This window comes from Canis lupus, chromosome 31 (genome assembly GCF_011100685.1).
Source record: "Canis lupus familiaris isolate Mischka breed German Shepherd chromosome 31, alternate assembly UU_Cfam_GSD_1.0, whole genome shotgun sequence".
In the NCBI taxonomy this organism is placed as follows: Eukaryota; Metazoa; Chordata; class Mammalia; order Carnivora; family Canidae; genus Canis; species Canis lupus.
In genome coordinates this window covers 39,407,933-39,431,379 of record NC_049252.1, presented here as the reverse complement: position 1 = coordinate 39,431,379, position 23,447 = coordinate 39,407,933, and the positions used below count along the sequence as shown (strand labels likewise).

Genomic DNA, 23,447 nt, shown 5'->3' with positions numbered 1-23,447 from the left:
TGAGATCCCGATTATTCGAATATTATTTTTTTTGAGATTTTATTTATTTATTCATGAGAGACATGGAGAGAAAGAGAGAGAGAGGCAGAGACACAGGCAGAGGGAGAAGCAGGCTCCATGCAGGGGGCCTGATGTGGGACTTGATCTTGGGTCTCCAGGATCACGCCCTGGGCTGAAGGCGGTGTGAAACTGCTGAGCCTCCCCGGCTGCCCATATTATTTTATGGTGTCACTGATGTCTTAAATTCTTCCTTGGGGTGGAGTAGTTGTTTATCTCTATTTCTCAGCATCCTCGTTCTCCATCATCTTGTCTTCTAGGTCCCCGACTCTCTTCCACCTGGTTTATCACAGCAGTTAAAGCCTCCACTCCTGAGAGCACCTCAGTAATGACATTTTTAAATTTCAGCCTGATTAGACTTTAGTTATTTCTCCACTGAGGGATTCTCTGGTTGTCTTCTGTGCTTTTCCCAGGCTCAGCTACCATCTTTATAATCGTTTTGAATTCTGTTTCTGACACCTAATTTATACCCACGTTGACTAAATCCCTGGCAGTGAGTACTGCTTCCTGTTCTCACTTTTGGGGTGAGTTTCTCCATCTTGTCATTATGTCCAGAAAAGATGAAAGAGAGAGAGAAGGCAAAAATAGCAACAATACCAGAAAAATGCAAACAAAACAAACCAGAAGAAAACAGAAACAAAACAAAATAAGGAAAGAAAATCAAACAAAGAGTAACACAGAACGAAAGAGTAGACTAGATCCTGGGTGTATTTTGGTCTGTTTGCTAAAAGAAACTAGATCCAAAATAGGATCTTTCTTTCCTGTTTTGGATCTAGTTTCTTTTAAGAAAGAAAAATTCGTGTATATACAAAAATAAAATGAAATGCAATGAAAGGAAACCAAAAATAAAAAATATATACACGAAAAAATTTAAAAGGATTTAAAAAAGAATTGATAAAAGAAGAAAATAGCTGAAAAAAGGTAAAAGCGAAAGACTAAGGAATAATAAACCCACAAACGCTGTGGCTGTGCGCTCCTTCCCTGGGGCTCGCTGGCGCCCACAGTTCCGCCGCTCTTGACCTTGGTGCTGGCGGGATGCACCCCGGTTCTTCGCGGGGAGGGCCCTGCTGCGCTCGCTCTCAGCTGACCGGCCCTGCGCCCTCTGCGCCCTCTGCACCCTCTGCGCCCAGGGCCGGGCTCGGGGTCAGCCGCTCTGGTTTGCACTGTGTGGTGCCGTTCCCCCTCCCAAGGGCTCTCAGAACCTTCCAGAAAGTGGTCACTTTTCCGTCTGTAGAATTTCAGCATTCTCTCTCAGATCTCCTGCTGATTCCGCTGGTGTTCAGAATGATTTGAAAACTGGCTGGATTCCAGGGACCAGACAAAGTTAGGGTCCCCTACTCCTCCAACATCCTAACCCCCCTCCCCCCTGCCCAGAGGCATTTTTAAAGCACTTTGGGTCAGTGTGGGGACAGAGCAGGGACCTCCCTGGTCAAACAGCTCAAGGCCAGCTGGACAGGTGTGGGTTCCACGGTCGCTGTCCCGTCTGTACCCTGGGGGTGGTGTGGGTGACCTGTGCCCCAGGGGGGCAGGCCAGGTGGGGCTCCATGGTCAGTCCTGGTGGATATGGATGGCCTGAATGTCCCCATAGCCACCACGGGGGCCCTTGCTGGGCACGGACACAAGGAGGCTGGGCGCAGGAGGCAGTTCAAAGACTTTATTGGACTGGGCATGTGCACGGGGTGGGGGGGTGTGCAGGGCCTGCTGTCCCGGCTCAGTCTGGGTCACGTGACCTCCAGAGGCCAGGCGGAGACCTCGGGGGCGCCAGAGGGGCCAAGGAGTCCAGGGATGGGGCTGGGCTGAGCAAGGCCGGGGGAGCCAGGGCCGTGCCCATGAGGATCTGGAGCACTGGCCACCGGAGCCCTGCCAAGCCTCTGGGGCCCAGGGTGGGCGTGGAGGGCGGGGGGCCGATGGGGGGACAGGAGGGGTGCAGGGTGGCGGGATCCTCTGCGGGGCTGGGCTGGGTGGGGGTCCTCCCTTCCTGACTTCATACCCACACCTGGAGACCTGGTGTCTGCATGTGCGGGACCTCTGGGTGAGTCTGAGTAGCACCACGGAGAGGAGGACAGTGCCTGCGGGGCTGGGGAGCCCGGGCTCGACGCGGGGGGCGCGGGGCCGGGGGCGCGGGGCCGGGGTGGGAGGGTGAGATGCGGGCTGGAAGCGGGGCGGGGGCTCGAGGCGGGGGCCGCCGGGCGGGGGGCACGGGCGTGGGTCTGGGGCGCTAGCAGATCCAGCGGATGAACCTGTCGAAGAAGCCGGGCTGCGCCAGGCTGTCATAGTCCTTCTCGCGGAAGATGGCAGTGGCGTCGCCCAGGCTGATCTTGGACAGCACATCCGCGTCCACGTCGCTGCCCACGGCCACCACGGTGGGCACCACGTTCTGCTTGCGCATGGAGTGCACCGCCTCCTCCAGACTGTCGTTGCCCGTGACGCCGTCGGTGAGGAACACGAAGGCCAGCTCGGCGTGGCGGCGCGCCCCGGCCCGGGCGCCGTGCACCACCTGGTTGATGGCGTGCACGATGCCCGCGCCCACGTGCGAGAAGGAGTTGAGGTAGCGCGCGTTCTCCAGCGCCTGGTGGATGACCGTGAGGTTGGAGGTGAGCGGGAACTCCACCTGCTGCTCGCCGGGGCCCCCGAACTGCAGCATGGCCACGCGGGCGTTGAGCGGGTCGTCGTCCCTGCGCGCCAGCGTCAGCCGCCGGGACACCTCCTCCACGAAGCGCCGCGCCTTGTGGAAGTTCTGCTCGCCCAGCCGCTCCGAGCCGTCCAGCAGGAAGACGACGTCCACGGGCCGCTGCGTGCACTGCGCCACGTACAGCTCTGCGGGCAAAAGGGGCGGTGGGCGGGCGACCAGGGGGCCCCTCGGTGCGCCCCCTCCCGCTGGAGCCGAGAGCCCGGGCCCGTGGGGACCTCTGACCCGGGTCGGCCGAGCGTGCACAGGGTCTCTCTCCCAGCCCCATCTCCTCGGAGCCGGTTGCCGTGTCTGCGGGTTTTGCTTTCACCAGATGTCCCCAAACCTGAGGGCTGAGGGGCTCGCCGCCGTCCACCCGCTGGGCAAGGAGGGGACCCCAGAGGGCCGCAGTCCACAGCGGGCGTGGGGCGGAGGCTCAGGGAGGCTGTCTTCGCATTCGCGGTCTCGGGAAGACCCCGGACGCCAGGACCCACACCTGACCGTGACACCCCCCCCCACTGTCGTACCAGAGCTGCCCGAGGGGCCCGGGCCATGTTCCTCCCAGCTCGGGAGCCGCCGAGAGAGGAGCCTGTGTCCCCCATGACGGGACGGCCCGGGCAGGTGGTCCGCACGGCGTGGCCGGGGCAGGGGGCTCTGCTCCCCCGGGAGGTCACCACCTGGGACCAGCCACCGCGGCCACGCCTCCGGGGGATGTGGGCACCGCAGCACAGCCCAGAAACCCACTCCTCGCCACACCGTCTCGGCCCACGCTCCACCGATGCACAGTGGGCCCCTCGGCCGTGAGGCCTCACCCCGGCGTCGTGGGGGGAGGATGGGCCGGTCCTTGCACCTGCACCCGGGGCCTCAGCCAGGGCCCCCGGGCCGGGCATGCGGGTTGGTGACGCCTGGACCTGGATCGTGGGATCCCGCCGGGCGGCAGGTGCACCTCCTGGCACCAGGCCCAGCCCTCCGCCAGGCCCGGCCTCGGGTCCCACGGGCACCGGCCGCCCCCGCCCCCCCCGCACATCACTTCACCACAGCAACGCGTTCACATTCTTTTTTCAGCTTTTATAGAATGTTTAGGATGTGGCCCCAGCGCCGGAGGGACCCCGGGGCCTGTCACCGCGCGGTGGGGGCCGGGCCACCCCACCAGGCAGCTCTCTCTGGCAGGAAAGATTTGATTTTTTTTTTTAAGGAGCTTATATCAGTGACGTAGCTTATCGTGGTGGCAGCGCGGGTGGGAAGCAGCTTCTGCTTTAAATCCACGCGGCCAGAACTTGCTGGGATCCTAGCAAGTGGTCTGGGTGCCCCTGTGCCCCAGTCAGCACCGGCCTGACTGACGCCTGTGGAGGTGCCTCCGCCAGGGAGGCCGGCAGAAGTGCCAAGGGGTGGCCTCGGGCAGAGGCCGCAGGGGAAGCCGCGCGTTGGGGTCTCCGCTCGGCTCTTCCTGTCTGCCTAATGGCTCCCTCGAAGGCGCCCGGTCCTCACCCACGGCCCGGGAATATGACCTTGGGTGGCAGGGGGAACTGAATTCTGACCCAGAGGCGCCCTGGGTTGGCCGGTGAGCCCTAGGAGCCTCCACAAAGTGCTCACAGCAGGAGGCAGGGGGCAGGCCCCCAAGGGGACGCGCTAGGTGACAAGAGAGGCAGAGTCGGGAGCTGGAGGAGGCAGGACGGGTGGTCCCCGGAGCCCCTGGAGAGCGCGGCCCTGCCACCCCGGGATCCGGGGTTCTGGCCTCCAGACGGACAGAGACTGGCCTGGTCGGCTGCCGGCCCCTCCGGGTGCGGGCGGCCCCGCGGCGTCAGCAGAGCGCCAGCGCGGTCTCGGGGTCGCCCACGATATCCCTGTGCACCAGCTTAAACGTGTCAATGAACAGCTCCATCCAGTCCTGCCGCTCGCTGCCCGTGGCGAACTTGGCTCGCTCGGCGGTGTAGACCAGCACCGCCACCAGCCTGGAGTAGGCGGCCGGGTCCTGCGTGAACTCCGTGGCGTTTAGCAACTGTTGGATCAGGGGGATGGTCCTGGGGAAGGAGGCGTCCGGGCCCTCTTCCGTGCGGAGGAAGGTGACCGGGGGCTCGCCGCCAGGCCGCGGTCCATCTGCGGGGGCATCCAGAGAAGGCGATGAGGGCCGCGCCGGCGCGAGCAGGCCTGCAGCCGCCCTGGGGCCGGAGCGCACTGCGAGGGCCGGGCGCCTCCGTCCTCTGGGGACATTCGGGACCAAAGCCAGGAAGGGGTGTCAGGCTGAGCAAGGGTCAGATGAGGTCGGGGGTACCCGGCAGTGCGGGGCGCGGGGGGCCAGCCCCAAAGCATGTGGCCGAGAACACGAGGGAAGCACCTCCGGGTCACCGCAGTCAGCACGCATGGTGGCGTGGACACCGACCAACTCGGGTCGGCGTGGAGCAGCTCAGGGCTGAGCCCTGGATGACCAGGGCCCCTGGCGGCACCTGAGAACACTCACCACCGCCCGGAGCATGTCGTGGGCAGGCCCCAGACCCCCTGAGAACACTCAGGAAGAGGCTTGTGGCGACCAGTCCTTCTCGGCCCTTGAGTCTCCCGTTGTCACTGCCCGGGACGTCCCCCTGGGGACCTGGGCATGGCTCCTGCTCCACCCCAGCCCCCCCACCCCCAGGAGGTCAGGGCTCCATCTTGGGGGTGCCCTGCTCCAAGCTCACCAGTGGGTCTGTCCTACAGGAAAGGGAGCTTCTCCCCTGGGTGGGTGCTGGGTGGCAAGCCTGGGTGGCCGGGTCCCACGGCCCCCACCCTGCACACCCTGCCCTCTGCGCCCTCCCTCGGCACACCCGGCCCTGCAGAGTCTCCTGCGTCTGCCCCAAGGAGGCTGGGCTCGGGTCACTCAGGCTCCCCTGTCCCCCGGCCGCTGTCCCCAGCAGCTCCATCCTTGCCACCTGGGCTTGGAGCACGCTCCCCCGTCCCCCTGAGCACACTGCCCCCTGGCCTGGCCAAGCCTCGGGATGGCTGGGCCTCCGGTGGGCGGGGCCGTGTGGCCCAGGGCTCAGGGTCATGCCACGGCGCAGCGGCCTCCCCGCACCGGTGGCAGCCTCGAAGCGCCGCGCAGCACGCCCGCCCCCGGGGCGCAGGGACCCGCTGCTGAGTGACCCCCAGCGCCCTCTGTGCTTCCTCTGCTCCCGCCAAGGGGCTCGGGCACGGTCGGTAGTTGTTTCAAAGGATTAGCTTGTTGGTTACGCGGAGAAGCTGGGGGTTGGGGGGGGAAGGTGGAGAAGGGCCTCCGGGGACCACGCCGGGTCACCTGGGTTAGAAGCCGCGCGGAGATGCTGGGGGCGGGGCCAAGCCGCATAGAGACCCCGGGGGCGGGGCCAAGCCGCATAGAGACCCGGGGGCGGGGCCAAGCCTCATAGAGACCCGGGGGCGGGGCCAAGCCGCATAGAGACCCGGGGGCGGGGCCAAGCCGCATAGAGACCCCAGGGGCGGGGCCAAGCCGCATAGAGCCCTCCGGTGGCGGGGCCAAGCCGCATAGAGTCTCCTGGGGCCGGGGCCAAGCCGCATAGAGACCCCGGGGGCGGGGCCAAGCCGCATAGAGTCTCCTGGGGCCGGGGCCAAGCCGCATAGAGACCCCGGGGGCGGGGCCAAGCCGCATAGAGACCCCGGGGGCGGGGCCAAGCCGCATAGAGACCCGGGGGCGGGGCCAAGCCGCATAGAGACTCCGGGGGCGGGGCCAAGCCGCATAGAGACCCCGGGGGCGGGGCCAAGCCGCATAGAGACCCGGGGGCGGGGCCAAGCCGCATAGAGACCCCCGGGGCGGGGCCAAGCCGCATAGAGACCCCGGGGGCGGGGCCAAGCCGCATAGAGACCCGGGGGCGGGGCCAAGCCGCATAGAGACTCCGGGGGCGGGGCCAAGCCGCATAGAGACCCCGGGGGCGGGGCCAAGCCGCATAGAGACCCCAGGGGCGGGGCCAAGCCGCATAGAGACCCCCGGGGCGGGGCCAAGCCGCATAGAGACCCCGGGGGCGGGGCCAAGCCGCATAGAGACCCCAGGGGCGGGGCCAAGCCGCATAGAGCCCTCCGGTGGCGGGGCCAAGCCGCATAGAGTCTCCTGGGGCCGGGGCCAAGCCGCATAGAGACCCCGGGGGCGGGGCCAAGCCGCATAGAGTCTCCTGGGGCCGGGGCCAAGCCGCATAGAGACCCCGGGGGCGGGGCCAAGCCGCATAGAGACCCCGGGGGCGGGGCCAAGCCGCATAGAGACCCGGGGGCGGGGCCAAGCCGCATAGAGACTCCGGGGGCGGGGCCAAGCCGCATAGAGACCCCGGGGGCGGGGCCAAGCCGCATAGAGACCCCAGGGGCGGGGCCAAGCCGCATAGAGACCCCCGGGGCGGGGCCAAGCCGCATAGAGACCCCGGGGGCGGGGCCAAGCCGCATAGAGCCCTCCGGTGGCGGGGCCAAGCCGCATAGAGTCTCCTGGGGCCGGGGCCAAGCCGCATAGAGACCCCGGGGGCGGGGCCAAGCCGCATAGAGACCCGGGGGCCGGGCCAAGCCGCATAGAGACCCGGGGGACGGGGCCAAGCCGCAGGGAGATGCCCCGGGGGCGGGGCCGGAACACAGGTGCAGAAGCCCGCACGGGGCCTCAGCAATCTAGCAGCACACAACCACGCTGCACCGCAGGTCGGCAGGCTTCACCAGAGAACCAGCGTCACCCCTCAACTACATGCCAAGGAACAAAAGCTGCACGATCCTACCCAACAATGCAGAAAACGCACGTGGCAAAGCTCCACACGCGGTGGTGGAGGCGGCGTAGCGGGGAGCAGAGAGGCCTTCTCAGCTTGCTGGGCCCCAGCCCTGGGGTCCCGCGTCCTGCCCTCGAGGGCCCACCTGACCGTGGGTCCCGCCCCAGGGTGACTGGGGCGCGCTGAGGGCACAGCTCATGCGACGGCCGGCAGTGCAGTGTGGCCTCCGGCAGGGACAGCTGGCCTGTCCAGCCCACCCCGCCGACTCCAGGGAGCGCAGGCCCCGCAGTGCCCAAGGCGAAGCCAGAGCGCCCAGGCGGCCCAGACGGGCAGGGGACCACCCTGATGGCCATTTTCTGGGAAGCGCTTGGTCAGAAGTAGTGTGGGGACCCCCGCCCCCAACTCCATGCAGCTCCTGCCCACCTGCTGCCCCACCTGCTGCCCGTGAGGAGCGCGCATGAGCCCAGGGAACGCCGACTTCCCCTGCACGTGTGCACGCGGCCTGGCCTTTCCGTCTGAGTCCTGGGCTGCACCTGCCCACCCAGCCCGCCCACCCGCGACGGTGCAGCCGCCTCCCCGAGCCCGCAGGATACGGCCCAGTGTCCATGGCCTGGCGGAGGCCCAGGCTGGGGACAGGGCTCACCACGGGAGGGTTCAGCTGCTGCACCCTGGGCACCACCGTGGGCCCTGTGGGCCTGATCACTTCACAGCAGAGCCTTGGACGCAGCAGCTGGACGCCAGGGGTGGGTGGATGCCACCGTCCTGCCCCTTCCCGGCCCCACAGCACCCAGGATGGCTCCCGTGCGTCCCCAGCACTTCAGCCTCCAACACAAAGGCAGCTCTGTGGGGCGAAGGCCCAGGCCCCAGACACCAGCCGCGGGTGCTTCCAGAGGCAGCGGCTCCAGGCTGCCGGAGGTCGCAGGTGGGAGTGAGCGCATCGGCCCGTGGCTGCCCGGCGGCGGCTGCCTTCGCCCCCTGGACTCCTGGACAGTGGTAAAGCAGCCGCTCTGCTTCCTGGATCCCGCCTGGGCTGAGGTCACTCTGGGGCATCTGTCCCTCCCCGGGCGGTGGGGTGAGGGGACACGAGGTGACGAGGCCGTGAGCTCGCGCAGGCCCGGACGGAGCGCCCCCTCCACACGGGCGGCTGGCGGGCTCGAGATCAAACCTCAGCCCAGCCCCTGACGTGCCAGGGTCCTGGGGCTGGCTCGCCCATCTGCAGGTTTCTCGGGAGTCCCGCAGCGGCCCCTCCTCCCCAGCCCCGGCCGCTCGCTAGTCTGGGGCGGGGGGCCTGGCAGCGCCCCAAGTTACCTGTTTGGCAGGGAAGGTCCGGGCACACGATCTGAGGGTCTAGGAGCAAGGAGGGGGCCCAGTCAGTGTCCGCGGGCCAGGACGGGGGCTGGACCACCACCCTCCAGCCACCCGTCCCCCGGCCTGGCATGGACACGGTGGGGCACGGCGGGGCAGACGGCCGCTCACCTGGGCACAGGACGTCCTCCATGTCGTCGATGAACTTCTCGGCCACCAGATCAGAGAAAAGGGTCATGTTCCGCACCTGCTGCGGCTTGTCGCAGGCGATGGAGTAGAGGTTCTCGCTCTCGTGCCTCTCGTGGAACATGTCGCCGATGCCGATGGCCGTCACCGTGACGTCGTGGTTGCACAGCGCCCGCAGGTTGAGGTCGTCGTCCCGGGGGTCGTGGCGGCCGTCCGTGATGACCACCGCGAACACGCGGGTCTTCTGGCGCCGGCTCTCCTTGATGAGCTGGTTGTAGGCGAACTTGAGGGCCGAGGGCGTCCAGGTGCCGCCGGCGATCCACTCCAGGTTCTTGACGGCCTCCTTGAAGCTGGACAGCGAGTCGATGCGCTCGTCGTCCAGCTGGATGGCCTCGAAGGTGCCCTCGTGGCTGTACTGCACCACGCCCACACGGGTCCCTGTGGCCGGCAGGACGTCAGGGTGCTGGCCGCCGCCCTGCCCCCCGCCACCCGGCGCGCCCACTCCCGGGGGCCGCGGCCACTCTGGGCAAAGCCGAGACCCGGCCCTCGAGTATCCGCAGTGCGCCACCCCTCGTGACCGGCCCCCGGGCACCTGTCCTCCCCGCCCGCGCCCGGGACCCCCGACGCCCCCGTCCCGCCCCGGGGGGCAGCTGACCGGTCTCTGACTTGGGGTCCTTGGCGATGGCCCCCAGCCTGTTGACCACGTTGATGACGAAGTTCTTCTCCAGCGTGAAGTTGGTGTAGCCGATGCTCTCGGAGCTGTCGATGACGAACACCACGTCCAGGGCGCCACACCGCTTCTCGCAGTCTGCGGGCCGGGGGCGCGGTCAGGGGGGCGCTGACCCCGGGCCTTGGGAGACACACCCGGGCACGCGGCGGGAAAGGGGACCCCAAGGGGCGGGCGCGACCCTGACCGCTGACCCTGGGCCCCGGACGCAAGTGGGGGCCGGGACTCACCGCAGCACCCGCACGTCTCCCTCACGTAGGTCATGACGTCACATTCCTGCAACACAGGGGGGTCGGTCCCGGGCCGAGGCGGCCGCACCCTCTGAGCCCCCTGCCGCCCCGCCTCCCCAGTTTAAGAGCAGGGAGCGCACGATGCCATCCCCACCCGACACTCACCGTGAGGCCGGGGTCTCCCGGGGGACCGGGCTCTCCCTGGAGGACGGAGGGCGACAGTGAGAGGAGGCCCCTGTCTGGGCCGGGGCTGGACGCCCCCACCCCGCTGCAGGGACCCCGCGGTTCCAGCCTGAGGCTCGGGGTGCATGCTGGCCCGAGGGCTGGAGCCACCACAGCTGACCTACCTCGGGTCCTGGGGATCCTCTTGGGCCGCGAGGGCCGGGCTCGCCAGGGGGACCGGGATCTGCCTGAGGAGGGAGGAGGGCGGGTGGGCGGCGGCCTCCACCCTGGGCCCCCGCGGCACCCCCCACCCTCCCAGCCCCGGGTACTCACAGGCTCGCCCTTCTCGCCCTTCCTCCCGGGATCTCCTTTGGCACCAAAGTCACCTCTGCCTCCCTGAGCACAGGACACGGGTCAGCCCCGGGGTGGGCAGCGCGGCATGTCCCCACCCCCAGCCGGACCCCCAGGGCGTCTGCCAGGGGCACCGCCGGGCTTTCGTCAGACGTGGGGTCGGGGGCCGGGGGGTTAGCAGCTGCGTCACAGCGTTTCAGGACAGGCGCGATTCTCCGTTTGGGAGACGCCGGCACGAGGCAGCGGGGAAGTCGGGGTGAGGCGGGGGGCGTGTGGCTGCCCGGGGGGTGTGGGTGCGGGTCGGGTCGGTCGGGTGCAGGTCAGGTGGGCGTCGGGTCAGGTGCGGGTATTGGTCAGGTGCAGGTGCAGGTGCGGGTCGGGTCGGGGGCGGCCGGTGCACACGTACCTCGGGGCCAGGAGGGCCAGGCTCGCCTTTCTCTCCCTGCGGAGAAGCACAGCTGTCACTCTGCACACCCCGACCCCTGCCCTGGGGCGGGAGGCTGGCTGTCCTGGGGACCGGGGTTTCTGGAAGCCCCTCCTGCCCCCTCAGGGGGTCTGTTAGCTCAGCTGCATGAGCGCCATGCCCCAGACGCACCCTACGACCCGCGTGGTGTCCGGGGGTCTCTGCACCAGACAAGGACGCCCCCTCGCCCTCGCCTTGTCCCCAGGAGGGAGGCCCTCACAGGAACTGGTGGGAGTCCCCGGGCCCCCCAGGCCCCCACCCCTGCTGGGACTTACGGGTGTTCCTCGGGGTCCCGGGTAGCTGAATCCAGGCCTGCCGGGGTCTCCCTGTGGATGGGGGGGCTGGTCAGGAGGGTCCAGTGGGAGAGGAGAGGCTGAGCTGGCTGGGCTGACGACGGGCGCCCACGGGGCTGGGCTGTGGGTTGGGGGGGCCATGCGACCCCGAGGGAGAGAACAGGCGGGGCTGCCCAACCCCTCACGACCCCACTCCAAGGAAGGGGCCTGGCACGCGGCCGGCAGCCCCCCGAGAGCTGAGAGGGGCTCAGGCCCCCAAGGCCGGTCTGGACCCTGAGGGTAGGGACGAACCTTGGGACCAGGCTGTCCTGACTCTCCACGGGGACCGGCGTCACCGGGGTCTCCCCGAGATCCCTGAGGGCAGAGAGAAAGTGGGGTCGGCACCCATGGGGGGCGGACCGCGTCCAGCGACACAGCCTCCACGCTGCTGCCCTGTGCACCAGGCAGCCCCAGCTTCCTGGCCCGGCTCCCCGCTCCCGGACTCCCCATCCTGGCCCCCACCCCACCCCTGCTCCTGCTCCTGCCTGCACAGCTGGACCCCCAGGGCAGGGTGACCACGTGAGCTGCCCCCCAACCCCATGCTGCAGCCCGAGCGTGCCACGGGGCAGCGTCCTGCGGGCAGGAGGACCCAAGGAGCCCTACGGGGGGCGGGGGGGGCTGGCCCCAGAGCCACCGGGCCCTCCCAGGCGTCCTGCCACTGACCTTCTTCCCCGGGTCCCCGAGAGCCCCCTGGGGGCCCCTGGGTCCTGGCAAGCCTCGGTCTCCCTGGAAGGAAAGGAGACCCCGCTGTGATCACTGCAGGTTGGGTGGGGCCGGGCCCCTGCTGTCCCCCAGGACGTCCAGGGAGGGGGAAGCAGGCCCCAGGCTCCCCTCCAGCCAGGAGCTGGGCGGCCTCACTCACCTTGGCTCCTTTGTTCCCCACCTCTCCAGCCAGACCCCGGGGACCCTCCGGGCCAGGGTCTCCCTGTGAGAAGAGGCCAAGTCAGTCTCGGGCAGGTGGAGGGGCGGGGAGGGGGGCCCGATTATGGAGGGGGCGCCGGAGCACAGCCCTGCTCACTCGGTCACACGCACCAGGGACGGCACCGCCACCCACGTCCCAGAGGAGGAAGCCCCTCCTGCCAGGCCTCCCCCCACACCTTGTGTGGTCCTGCCACCTGGACATCCTGAGTGAGGGGCGGAGGGAGAAGCGGGCCGCCGGGTGAGCGGGGAGCCCGATGTGGGACTCGATCCCAGGACCCCAGGGTCACGGCCTGAGCCGAGGGCAGACCCCGCACCGACTGAGCCCCCGGGCACCCTGGGGTCACTTCTGTTTTCCAGGGTGGCCCAGGAGGGGGTCGCTGGTTTTCCTGGGTCCCAGGGCCCTATCGACACGGTGGGGAGACCTGTGTGGAGGCAGACGCGGTGGACACTGCCCCTCACTCACCTTCTCACCCTTGGGGCCGTTGACGCCCGGGCTGCCCTTGGCTCCTGGGTCCCCCCTGCGCCCCTGCGGGGAACAGTGTGTGTCAGGGGGCCCTGGTGGCGGTGCCGCGTGGGGCCCACGCTCTGCTCTGGGCTCTGCTCTGCCCCGACCTGGGCTCTGGGGGCGAGTCATTTTGCAGCCAAGGATTTGGAAATGCGGGGCTCGTGGTCAGGGTGTGAGACGGGGCCAGTGGGGGGGTGCAGCCGACGTGACCGGGCCCAGCCTGGACCCGCGATCAGCATGGTCACCCCGCTCACTTCCGGGCCGGCCAGGCCTGGGGCGGGGCCCCGCTCTGTGAGATCCGGAGGGACACGGGCCTGCAGGCAGGGGTGCCAGGTGGGACCCGCAGAGGGTGAGCCTGAGGGCACGTCCGGCCCACGGGGTGTCCTGCTGGGAGGGCGACGTGGGGCACGAGGCCGGTCGCCAGGCAGGGGTGCAGCCAGTGGGGGCCTGCCCCACCCGCACCTGTTCCGTGGCCCATCCCAAGTGTCCGCAAGGGGGGACAACATGGCCCACGGGGAACGGCCGGCGGGCGCTGGGCTCCAAGAGGCCCAGATGGGGTGAGAGCGGGAGGGCGGGCAGGCGGGGCAGAGCCCGCGGGGGCAGAGCAGGGACTCACTGGCTCGCCTTTGGGTCCTCGGGGCCCAGGTCCCCCCTTGGCTCCTTTCACGCCGGGGCTTCCTGGGGACCCGTTGTTGCCTTGATACCCCTGCAGAGAGGATACGCGTCAGCCACAGCGGGAGGGGCCCCGCGGAGCGCCCTGGGCCCGGAGCCCCGCTGTCAGCATGGGGAGGGCGGGCCGGCAGGCAGGGCGCGGGCGGCTGGGGGGCGGCTGGGGGGGCGGGGACCCGCCGGGGGCACCTGCCTTGCTTCCTTTGGCCCCGCTGTCTCCTGGGGGGCCCCTGCGTCCCGGGCGGCCGGCATCTCCCTGGAAAAGTGGAGAAATCAGCCTCACACCGTCTGCTGCGGGCCTCAGGACCCCCATGGCTGCGCGGGTGAGAGACGCAGCCCCGGAGGCCCAGGAGGACAGGGGCTGGGCCTCGGGCAGCTCCTGCAGTGTGAGCGCCCCCCCCAACCCCCCTGCTCCTGCAGCCCCTCAGGCGGCACTGCTGACCCTCCTGCTCCTGTGTCCGTCTGCAGGGACCGGCCCTCTGCGGGCTCCTAGGACCGGCGGCCCCCGTGCCCCCACCCCCAGGCCCGGCAGGCAGGAGAGCCACCAGGCTGCCCTCGAGGCCACGGCCCGGGCGGGCGGCCTACCTTGGTGCCCTGGTCCCCTTGCTCCCCGGGGCTGCCGGCTTCCCCTGCGTATCCGTCGGGTCCCTGCAAGACGGGGTACGGGGCTGTCCTGGGCTCCTGTCCCCGTACTGTGCGCCCCGCCCGGGGCTCGGGGCTGGAAGCCCGTCCGGGGATCACCGCCCCCTCACCCAGAAGCCCCCGAGACTACCTCTCATCGTGTGCCCACGACTCTGGCTGAGCCCCGGGGAGGTGGTCGGGGCAGGAGGCAGGCTGAAGGCAAGGTGCACGCCAAGGGACTCCCGGCTCCCTCGCTGCCCCCACCCGCCGCCCCCGCCCCGCGTCTCCCAGAGCCAGGGCTAGAACCCCAGGAGGGACACAGCTGCGCTTACCCGGCTCCCGGGGTCGCCCTTGCAGCCAGGAGGCCCGATGCGCCCCAGCTTGCCCTGAGGGGGGACAGGGTGGGTCAGGCGGTGACAGGTGAACGGTGGGCCAGTGCCCCCCGCCACCCCCAGCGGGCACACGGCTGTGCCTCCAGTGGCTCAACCATAGGGTGGCGTCCACGGGGTGGCCGCAGGCCCCTGGATGTGGCTGGACGTGTGTGTGGCCCGCACGCAGGCCAGAGCCGGGCTTCCGGAGCCCAGCGGGACCAGCGGCCGGTCCTCAGACACAAACGTGCGCGCTGGCTCTCAGGACGCTGCTCCTTCGCTGCGGAAGCGGCCCAGGCAAGGACCCGAGGGCTCGGGGAGGCTCTGCTCACTCCCAGACCTCAGAAGGGGGATGCACCCCGGCCCGGGGAGGGGGCCCCAGACGCACTCTACCTTCTGTCCGTCGGTCCCGTTCTTGCCGGCCAGGCCTGAGGCCCCCTGGAGGGACAGGTCAGCGGTCAGCGCTTGGAGCAGCGGGAAGGGGGGTGCCCGCCCGCCCACCTGCCCGCCCACCTGCCCGGCCCCCACGGCCCCCACGGCCCCCACGGCCCCCACGACCGCCGCGGCCCGCTTACCTTCCGCCCGTCGGCTCCAAATTCACCCTGTGCAGGAGGGAAGCGAGGCGGGTTAGCTCGGTGGCCCCCGGACGCTGCTTGCCTCGGGCCCCAGGTCTGCCCTCGACCCCAGAGAGGGCCGCCCCCACCCCCCGCCCGCAGGACGCTGGGGACTGAGCCCCAATCAGGGCTGCAGGCTCGCTGACGGACGCTGCTGGGGGCTGGCGCCGAGCTGGAGCGGTGGCCAAGGGGGGGGTCTCACCTTCTCTCCTTTGAAGCCAGGAACACCCTGAGGTAGGAAGCAAGAGCGGCGTTACCGTGGTTACTCCGGGGACAGCCAGGGCGGGGGGGGCAGCCTCCGGGGACACACAACCAGGACTCGGTGGGGGGTGCTCGGTTCAGGGACAGAATTCCAGATATTGGGATTCTCGCGTTGGGGCGAGGGCAGGCAGGGACCTCCCGACCTGTGGGGCAGCCCCCACTGGCCCAGGCTGCCCTGGGCTGGTCCCCCCACCGCAGCCCCGGGGACGGGGGGCCAGCAACTTGCCTTGGGTCCTGGGAAGCCAATGGGGCCTTCGATGCCGGGATCTCCCTGTGGACGAAGAACAAACAGCGGCGGCTGAACTCCAGTCCTGGAGAATCGGAGCCGGCGGGGCCGGGGTGCAGAGGACACTCACCTGGCGACCCTTCTGCCCGGGTTCTCCTGGCTCGCCCATGTTGCCCTTGGCGCCCTAAAAGTAGATGATGGACAAAGGGGTGAACGAAGGCAGGAGGAGGCGAGCAGACCACGGAGCCGGCAGGTGGGCAGACGCTTCTGAACTGCCGTGTCCTGCTCTGGGGCTCCTCTGTGTCCCCTTGGACGCCCACCGTGGTCCCCCCGCCCCCCGGAGGCCCAGGGCACATCCACGCCTGGGCTGGGGTGGGTGGCAGGGCCAGCAGGACGGGGCGGGCGGCCGAAGCACCTGTCCTGCTCCTGGCGGCCGCACGTGGGCCACATTGAGGAGGGAACTGGGGAGCTCCGGAGGGACACCCCGCCCACGGTGCAGCTCCCCGGCCTCCTCCGCTGGGGCCGACAGCACCACGGGCACTTCTGAGGCCCTGGCACAGAACTTCGTAAGGAAGTTGGAAGCCACGTATTTAATAAGCCACGGAAGTCGGTGATTTCCTCAGTCAGCAGCCCCGTCACCAGCAGAACCGCTTCACGTTTCATGTCCTGCTCGAGCTCCCTCACCTTATGACCAGGACATTCCCACGGCAAATCTTAACTAAAAAAGTGTTTCCGCTTTCCTCAAAAAACGCCATTTTTAACTGGAAGGAGCTACACAAGACTTTCAGGTCTCCGGGGTCGAGGGTTGACGGCGCTCCCGGCCCCACGTGCGGAGCCGAGGGGGGCGGCTTACCTTCTGTCCGCGGTAGCCCTTGGGGCCGGGGGGCCCGGGGATCTCCAGACAGCTCACCTTGTAGCACTGAAACGAGAAGCAAGAGGTGCTGAGCAAGGTCGGCGCCCAGAGCCGGGGGGGTGGGGGGGTGGGGGCAGCCCTGGGCGGCCGACGGGAGCAGGGGCCGCAGGGACGAGCCGATGGGGGAGGTGCCCAGGAGCCCCCGGAGCCCGCAGACACCCTGGCCACGTCTGGGAGAACCAAGGTCCAACAGCGATTGCAGGAGGGATGGAACCCGCCTGTCCGGGCCACCACCTGTGCGTGGGATTCCCACCCCGTGTCCGTGGGCGGTGGTGCTAGGGGAGGGCGCTGCTGGAGGGGCCCCTGGGTGGGGAGTGCGGGCTCCTGGCTGTGAGCTGGGGGTGTGTGTATGGGGACGGGAGACGTCAGGAGACACATGGGGACGAGGACGTTGAGGGAGGCGGGGATGTCAGGGGATGCAAGGGGATGGGAGGATGTCGGGAGGACGCACAGGGATGGGGATGGAGGATGTCAGGGGATGCACGGGGACGTGGGGATGTCGGGGGATGTACGAGGTCAGGGATGGGGGAATGTTGGGGGACATATGGGGACGGGGAACGTCAGGGGATGTATGGGGATGTGGGGATGTTGGGGGATGTATGGGGTCAGGGATGGGGGATGTTGGGGGACATATGGGGATGGGGGATGTCAGGGGATGTATGGGGATGAGGGGACATTGGGGGATGTATGGGGTCAGGGAGGGGGGATGTTGGGGGACATACAGGGACGGGAGAACGTTGGAGTTGCATGGGGACAAGGATGGGGGACGTTAGGGGATGCACAAGGACATGGGGACGTCCGGGGATGTACAGGGTCGGGGATGGGGGATGTCAGGGGATGCATGGGGATGTGGGGACGTTGGGGGATGTACGGGGTCGGGGATGGGGGATGTTGGGGGATGCGGGGATGGGGGACATTGGGGGATGTGGGGATATCAGGGGATGCATGGGGATGTGGGAATGTTGGGGGATATACGGGGTCAGGGATGGGGGATGTCAGGGGATGTACGGGGATGTGAGGACGTCGGGGGATGTATGGGGTCAGGGATGGGGGATGTCGGGGGACATATGGGGACGGGGGACATTGGGGGATGCGGGGATGTCAGGGGATGCACGGGGTCAGGGATGGGGGACATCAGGGGATGTACAGGGGACATGGGGATGTCGGGGGATGTACGGGGTCGGGGATGGGGGATGTTGGGGGACATATGGGGATGGGGGACATCAGTGGATATATGGGGACATGAGGATGTTGGGGGATGTATGGGATCAGGGATGGGGGATGTTGGGGAACATATGGGGATGGGAGGACGTCAGAGGTTGCATAGGGACAGGGACGGGGGACGTCGGGGGCCCAGGGCTGAAGCTCAGCGGCCCGTCCCCCCCCGGCCTGGGGCTTCGAGGGCGGCCCTAGCGCGACCCCTGGGGCGCCGCCTGCCTCCGGCCAGCAGCCCCTGGTCCACGCTGAGCGGCCTCAGGCCCCGCGAGCGGAGGGTCTGGCTGCCCGCCCCGGGGGGCGCCGCAGAGGCCCAGGGGCAGCACCGGGCCGGGCGGCAGGAACCGGCGACGCCTCTCACCTCTCCGTAGGCTTCATGTTTCTGCAGGAAAGACAAAAAGCAGGCCCTTAGCCGGAGCTGGGGGCTGGGGGCTGGGGGCGGGCAGTTTGGGCGGCGCCGCGGGAGGGCGCAGAGGGGTAAACTGAGTCCCAGAGCCTCGCGCGGCCCGGCCCGGGGGGCGGGGGCCGCTCACCATGACCTTGATGATGCGGTTGACCGTGTCCTGGTCGATGTCCAGGTCGGGGCGCACCGTGGCGTAGTCGTTGCGGTAGAGCTCCAGGGGCACGCTGGCCATGTCGCGCAGCCCCTGCTCGTTGGGGCTCTGGTTGGGGGCGACGGCGAAGACCCGGATGCCCTCCTCGCGGGCCCGCTCGGCCTGCAGCTTGATGCCGCCGCACGGGCTGCCGGTGACGTGGCCGTCGGTGACCACGACCGCGAAGTGCACGCCGCCCTTGCCCTTGAGCCGCCGGACCTCGTGCGTCATGTTGGCCAGCGCGCAGTCGGTGAAGGTGCCCTTGCGGATGGAGACGATGCTCTCCAGGCTCTTGGTGAAGGAGGCGCGGTCGCTGTCGGGCGGGCTGAACACGCGCACCGCGTCCGAGAAGTGCAGGCCGCCGTAGCGCCAGCTCAGGGCCACCTGGTCCAGGTAGGTCTCGTCCTGCAGCTGGCTGACGAACTGGCGCACGAACTGCTTCATGTGGTACAGCAGGCTGTCGATGGGCGACTGCATGGTGACGCTCTCCGAGGTGTCCAGCACGAAGTACACGTTGATGGGGCAGTCGGCCTTCTCTGCGGGCGGGGCGCGTCACTGGGCGGGCGGGGCGGGCCGGGGTGCGGGGCGGGGCTGGGATGAGGGGCGGGGCGGGGATGCGGGGCGGGATACTGGGCGGGACGGGATACTGGGCGGGACGGGGTGCGGGGCGGGGCGGGATGCTGGGCGGGGCGGGGATGCTGGGCGGGGCCGGGGTGCGGGGCGGGGCGGGGTGCGGGGCGGGACGGGATGCTGGGCGGGGCGGGGATGCTGGGCGGGACGGGATGCTGGGCGGGACGGGATGCTGGGCGGGGCGGGGTGCGGGGCGGGACGGGATGCTGGGCGGGGCGGGGATGCTGGGCGGGGCCGGGGTGCGGGGCGGGGCTGGGATGCGGGGCGGGATACTGGGCGGGACGGGATGCTGGGCTGGGCGGGGCCGGGATGCTGGGCGGGGCCGGGATGCGGGGCGGGGTGCGGGGCGGGGCTGGGGTGCGGGGCGGGGCTGGGATGCGGGGCGGGATACTGGGCGGGACAGGATGCTGGGCTGGGCGGGGCCGGGATGCTGGGCGGGGCTGGGATGCGGGGCGGGGCGGGGCTGGGGTGCGGGATACTGGGCGGGACTGCTGGGCGGGGCGGGATGCTGGGGCCGGAGCTGTGGTGCTGGGCGGGGCCGGGAGTGGGGCGGGGCTGGGATGCCGGGCCGGGGGCAGAGCCGGGATGCTGGGCGGGGTCGGGATGCGGGGCGGGGCGGGCGGGGTGCGAGGCGGGGCTGGGATGCGGGGCGGGATGCTGGGCCGGGCCGGGATGCTGGGCCGGGACGCTGGCCCCGCCCCCCCCCCCCCCCCCCGCGGCCGCAGCCCCGCAGGTACCTGGACAGCTGTTTCTGTCGGAGGTGGGGGGCGCCACGACCTCCTGTTGCTGCGCATGCAGCGCCCCCAGGAGCCCCCAGAGCAGGAGGGCGGAGCAGGGGCCTCGGAGCATCCTGGCGGCACCCACGCGCCCCGACATCCTGCAACACGGAGGAGCCGCCGCTGCACAAGCGCCCTCGCGGGTGTCGCCGCGCCCCTGGGCCCTCCGCCGGGCGGGGGTGACGCGGTGGGGGCGCCCTCGTCCCTCGCCCCTGCGCGGCCAGCCACACCTCGTGGCCCTCTGGGGGCTGCGGGCGCTAAGCCGCAGGTGCTTAGGAAGCGGGAACGCCAGGGGTGCGCGTTGGCGACCACAGAGCACGTGGGGGTCGGCGGGCGGTGACGGGGACGGGCGGGGGGCTCGGCACCATGCCAGCCGCCCCAGGGACACCTGCCCCCGGCGGGGATGCCTCCCTGGGCGGGTCACTGTCCCCGACGTGTCCAGGGGACTGGAGGCTGCCCGCTGCCTGCTGCCCGCCTTGCCTGGGGCCTGGGGGCTCCGGGGACGCGAGGAGGGGAAGGTGGGACTCGGTTCACACACGCGGCGCTGCCTCCCGGGGACCCCAGAGCAGGGCCAGACCCGAGGAACACGCTGCCCCGCCCGCACTCGGCTGCCAGTGGGGGCGCAGGGAGGCTGGGCCCGCAGGCCTGGGGTCGGGGGCCTGAGGAGCCCTGCGGGAAGGCCGAGGCCCGGGGCAGGCCGGCGCACTTTTCCTGGTGATGCCCCTAATGCGTTCGAGAGGAGGTGGATGGAGTCTGGGATGGAATCTGGGGGCGGAATAAGGTTCTATGTCGCCTGAGTTCAGGTGAGGGGAGCTGGTCCTGGCATAATTAGGAGGGGCCAGGCCGGCCCTGCCTCCCCAGCCGAGGTCCATGGTCAGGTCAAGAGGCCTTGACTCTGCAGGTAGAGGCTGGGACCCGGCCAGGTGTGACCGTTGCACAGACTAAAGCAAGCCCAGTGGGTGTGCCGGGGAATCCAGGAGGGCTTCCTGCATGAGGTGATGCAGGCAGTCAGACTGAGGGGCTGTCAGAGGAAGGGGAGCTGGGGGTGGGGGGTGTGTGGCTGAGGTAGGGGCTGGGAAGGTGGCGGGAGGGGCCAGCCAGGGGCCCTAGAGAACCTGGAAGCCAAGAGGAAGTCAGGCCACAACAGTCAGAGCAAAGAGGTCCAGAGCCATCGACCACAGGTGACAGCCAATGTGGGTATGTGGGACATCGTTGGGTGGGGCTGGGGGCTGGTGGGGGCTGAGCACTGGGACGTGGGCACAGCTTTGGCCCCCACTGCCCCTCACCCTGCTGCCCCCATGTGGGAGCCAGGGAGTCCTGTCCCATCTGCTGTGGTAGGGAGGTGGTTGTGCACTTGCCAGCCCTCCATGCGTATGCACACACACCTCACATCACACGCACGCTCACACACACTCAATTAAAGAGGCCCCCATGATAAGGTGTACTGGTGAGAAATGCTACTCCCAAACGAAATGAAGAATTCTAAAAATAATCTACCCAGGAGGAAAACACACGAGCAGCAACGAAAAATATATTAAAACAAACAAACCCAGAGGGAAGAATCATCTAGGTGTTGTGAGCAGCCTCCAAGGTGGGCCCAATAGCCATGTGTCCTGGTACTCACACTCTTAGGAAATCCTACATGCTCAGCTGTCACTGGCCTGTATGGCCAACAGGTCAGCGTGCAGACGACAGCTCACAGGAGACACCGGGGCTGTTGTCTGGCCTTCTCCTGGGCTGCTCCCAGGGAGGAAGCGGCACACGAAGGCACTCAGGCAGCCTTGCCGGGCAGGTGAGCCGAGGTAGAGCACATCCTCAGCCCAGACAGCAGGTGAGCAAAGCCCCGGACAATCCCCAGGACTGTGCCTGCACCTCCTAGGGGAACCCTGAGCTAGAACCACCCAGCCACACCATTCCTGACTCGAATCAATTGTGACGTAGCAAATGCTTCTTGTTCTAAATTTCTAAGTTCTGGGGTAATTTATTACATAGCAATAGATAACTAATGTAGGCCTCAAACTTTTCCTCCACAATATTGTACACAGAAAACCAATGAGACAGGTAACTGGAGACTTCTGCGGGGAAAATAAAATGACCCCAAGATACCTGCCTAGTCAACTTAGCTTTCATGCAAAGGATAAACGTCACAGGTATAAATGGGCTCACCCACATACCATTCCTAAAAGAATTCTGCAGACAACAGAGAAATGAATAAAGGTAAGAAAAAGAGCGAAGACCCTTGAATAGACTGAAATATAAAAAAGGAAGGAAAAAGGAGCCAGAAAGCACAATATCACATGGATCAGTTGACAATATATGTGAATATTTTAAACTCTTCTGTTAAAGACTAATGTTCTCATGCCCCCCGATGTTTATAGCCACATTATCTACAGTAGCCAAACGATGGAAACAGCCCAAGTGTCCACTGACTGATGAATGGATAAAGAAGATGCGGTCTATACACACACATACACTGGAATACTACTCAGCTGTAAAAAGAATGAAATCTCACCTTTTGCAACGACACAGGATGGAACCAGAAGATATTATGCTAAGTGAAATTTCAGTCAAAGAAAGACAAGAACTATATGATCTCGCTCATATGTGGAATTTAAGAAATAAAACAAAGGGGTAATAAGAGACAAACCAAAACACAGACTCAATGTAGAGAACACACTAATGGTAACCAGAGGGGAGGTGGGGAGAGGGTAAAGTGGGTGATGAGGGTTAAGGAAGGCATTTGTGATGAGCACCAGGAGGTGTATGGAAGTGCTGAATCACTATATTGCACACCTGAGACTAATATTACACTGCATGTTAACTACACTGGAATTAAAATTTAAAAATGGATAAAGAAGATGTGGCACATATATGCGTGTGTTTATGTGTATACACAACACACACATACACACAACAGAATATTGCTCAGTCATAATGAGATCTTGCCATTTGCAACAACATAGACCTAGAGAATATTAAGCTAAAGACATAAGTCAAAGACAAATACCCTGTGATTTCACTTATATGGGGAATCTAAAACACAGATGAGCAAATAAACAGAAACAAAAACAGACTCATAAATACAGAGAACAAGCTGGTGGCTGCCAGGGTGGAGGTGGTGGGGTGGGCGAAGTAGATAAAGGGGATGAAGAGGCACAAACTTCTAGTGATAAAGTAGATGAGTCACGGGGATGAGAAGTGCAGCCTGGGGAACACAGTCAATAATATTGTAACAGCATTTGTGTGGTGACACACGGTGACTACACTTATGGTGGTCGAGCATAGCTGAATGCACAGAACTGTCGAATCACTCTGCTCTACACCTGAAGTCAATATATTTCAACCATACCATAATAAAAAAAGAAAGAAAAGAGAAATATTCCTAAATTGGATCAAAAAACAAAACCCATCTGGATGAGGTTTGTGAGAGTCACACTACATAGGCTGTCACTGACAGTACAAAGAAAACCAGGGAAGGGCGAGACAGAGAGGACCGTGATGAGGGAGCGTGAGGACCCATCGAAGTGGGACAGAGGGCGAGAGATGCTGCCAAGGGCGAGATAAAGGCTACAGTCTAGTTAGGAGTCTTTATGTATTGGGTTTCGTAACAAAAGTGTATAAAGCAAAAGTGGTGAAAAATTGAAGAAAAACTGACAAATTGCAATCATAATAGAAGACTTTAACTCACCTTTGAAACTTGTGGACAGATCACGTAAGTAACAAAAAAGAGGATGTGAATGTCATGTTTTATAGAACTTTGATAGTAACAAGTAGGGAATATGCATTTTCTAAATATTTGGATTTGGATAATGTGCATTAGTAAGACAGAAAAAAAATACCTAGAAGTTTTTTTTTTTTTAAAGGATGCATTCCCTTTTTAGATTTTAAAAAAAAATTTATGACAGACACACACACACACAGAGGCAGAGACACGAGCAGAGGGAGAAGGAGGATCCA

General features: G+C 66.3%; 1 protein-coding gene across 2 annotated transcripts in view; it reads right to left on the bottom strand.

Annotated features, from left to right (window-relative positions):
• Nucleotides 1-1,696: 1,696 nt before the first annotated feature.
• COL6A2 (collagen type VI alpha 2 chain) overlaps nt 1,697-23,447 on the bottom strand; it is a 32,574-nt gene continuing 10,823 nt past the window's right edge. The window contains exons 2-28 of one of the 2 annotated variants that reach the window (XM_038581693.1): nt 19,452-19,591; nt 18,025-18,620; nt 17,853-17,873; nt 16,217-16,282; nt 15,494-15,547; nt 15,364-15,408; nt 15,079-15,105; nt 14,838-14,864; nt 14,656-14,700; nt 14,227-14,280; nt 13,859-13,921; nt 13,467-13,529; nt 13,221-13,310; nt 12,563-12,625; nt 12,041-12,103; nt 11,842-11,904; nt 11,431-11,493; nt 11,122-11,172; nt 10,790-10,825; nt 10,366-10,428; nt 10,218-10,280; nt 10,036-10,071; nt 9,871-9,916; nt 9,569-9,721; nt 8,899-9,351; nt 8,731-8,769; nt 1,697-2,874 (exon numbers count right to left, since the gene is read on the bottom strand). In XM_038581693.1, the coding sequence (XP_038437621.1) occupies nt 2,276-2,874; nt 8,731-8,769; nt 8,899-9,351; nt 9,569-9,721; nt 9,871-9,916; nt 10,036-10,071; nt 10,218-10,280; nt 10,366-10,428; nt 10,790-10,825; nt 11,122-11,172; nt 11,431-11,493; nt 11,842-11,904; nt 12,041-12,103; nt 12,563-12,625; nt 13,221-13,310; nt 13,467-13,529; nt 13,859-13,921; nt 14,227-14,280; nt 14,656-14,700; nt 14,838-14,864; nt 15,079-15,105; nt 15,364-15,408; nt 15,494-15,547; nt 16,217-16,282; nt 17,853-17,873; nt 18,025-18,620; nt 19,452-19,590 (3,081 nt within the window). In that variant the 5' untranslated portion in view covers nt 19,591 and the 3' untranslated portion in view covers nt 1,697-2,275. Of the gene's footprint in view, nt 2,875-3,772; nt 4,823-8,730; nt 8,770-8,898; nt 9,352-9,568; nt 9,722-9,870; nt 9,917-10,035; nt 10,072-10,217; nt 10,281-10,365; nt 10,429-10,789; nt 10,826-11,121; nt 11,173-11,430; nt 11,494-11,841; nt 11,905-12,040; nt 12,104-12,562; nt 12,626-13,220; nt 13,311-13,466; nt 13,530-13,858; nt 13,922-14,226; nt 14,281-14,655; nt 14,701-14,837; nt 14,865-15,078; nt 15,106-15,363; nt 15,409-15,493; nt 15,548-16,216; nt 16,283-17,852; nt 17,874-18,024; nt 18,621-19,451; nt 19,592-23,447 lie in introns of those variants that run through there. The other variant, XM_038581694.1, reaches the window with a different exon arrangement.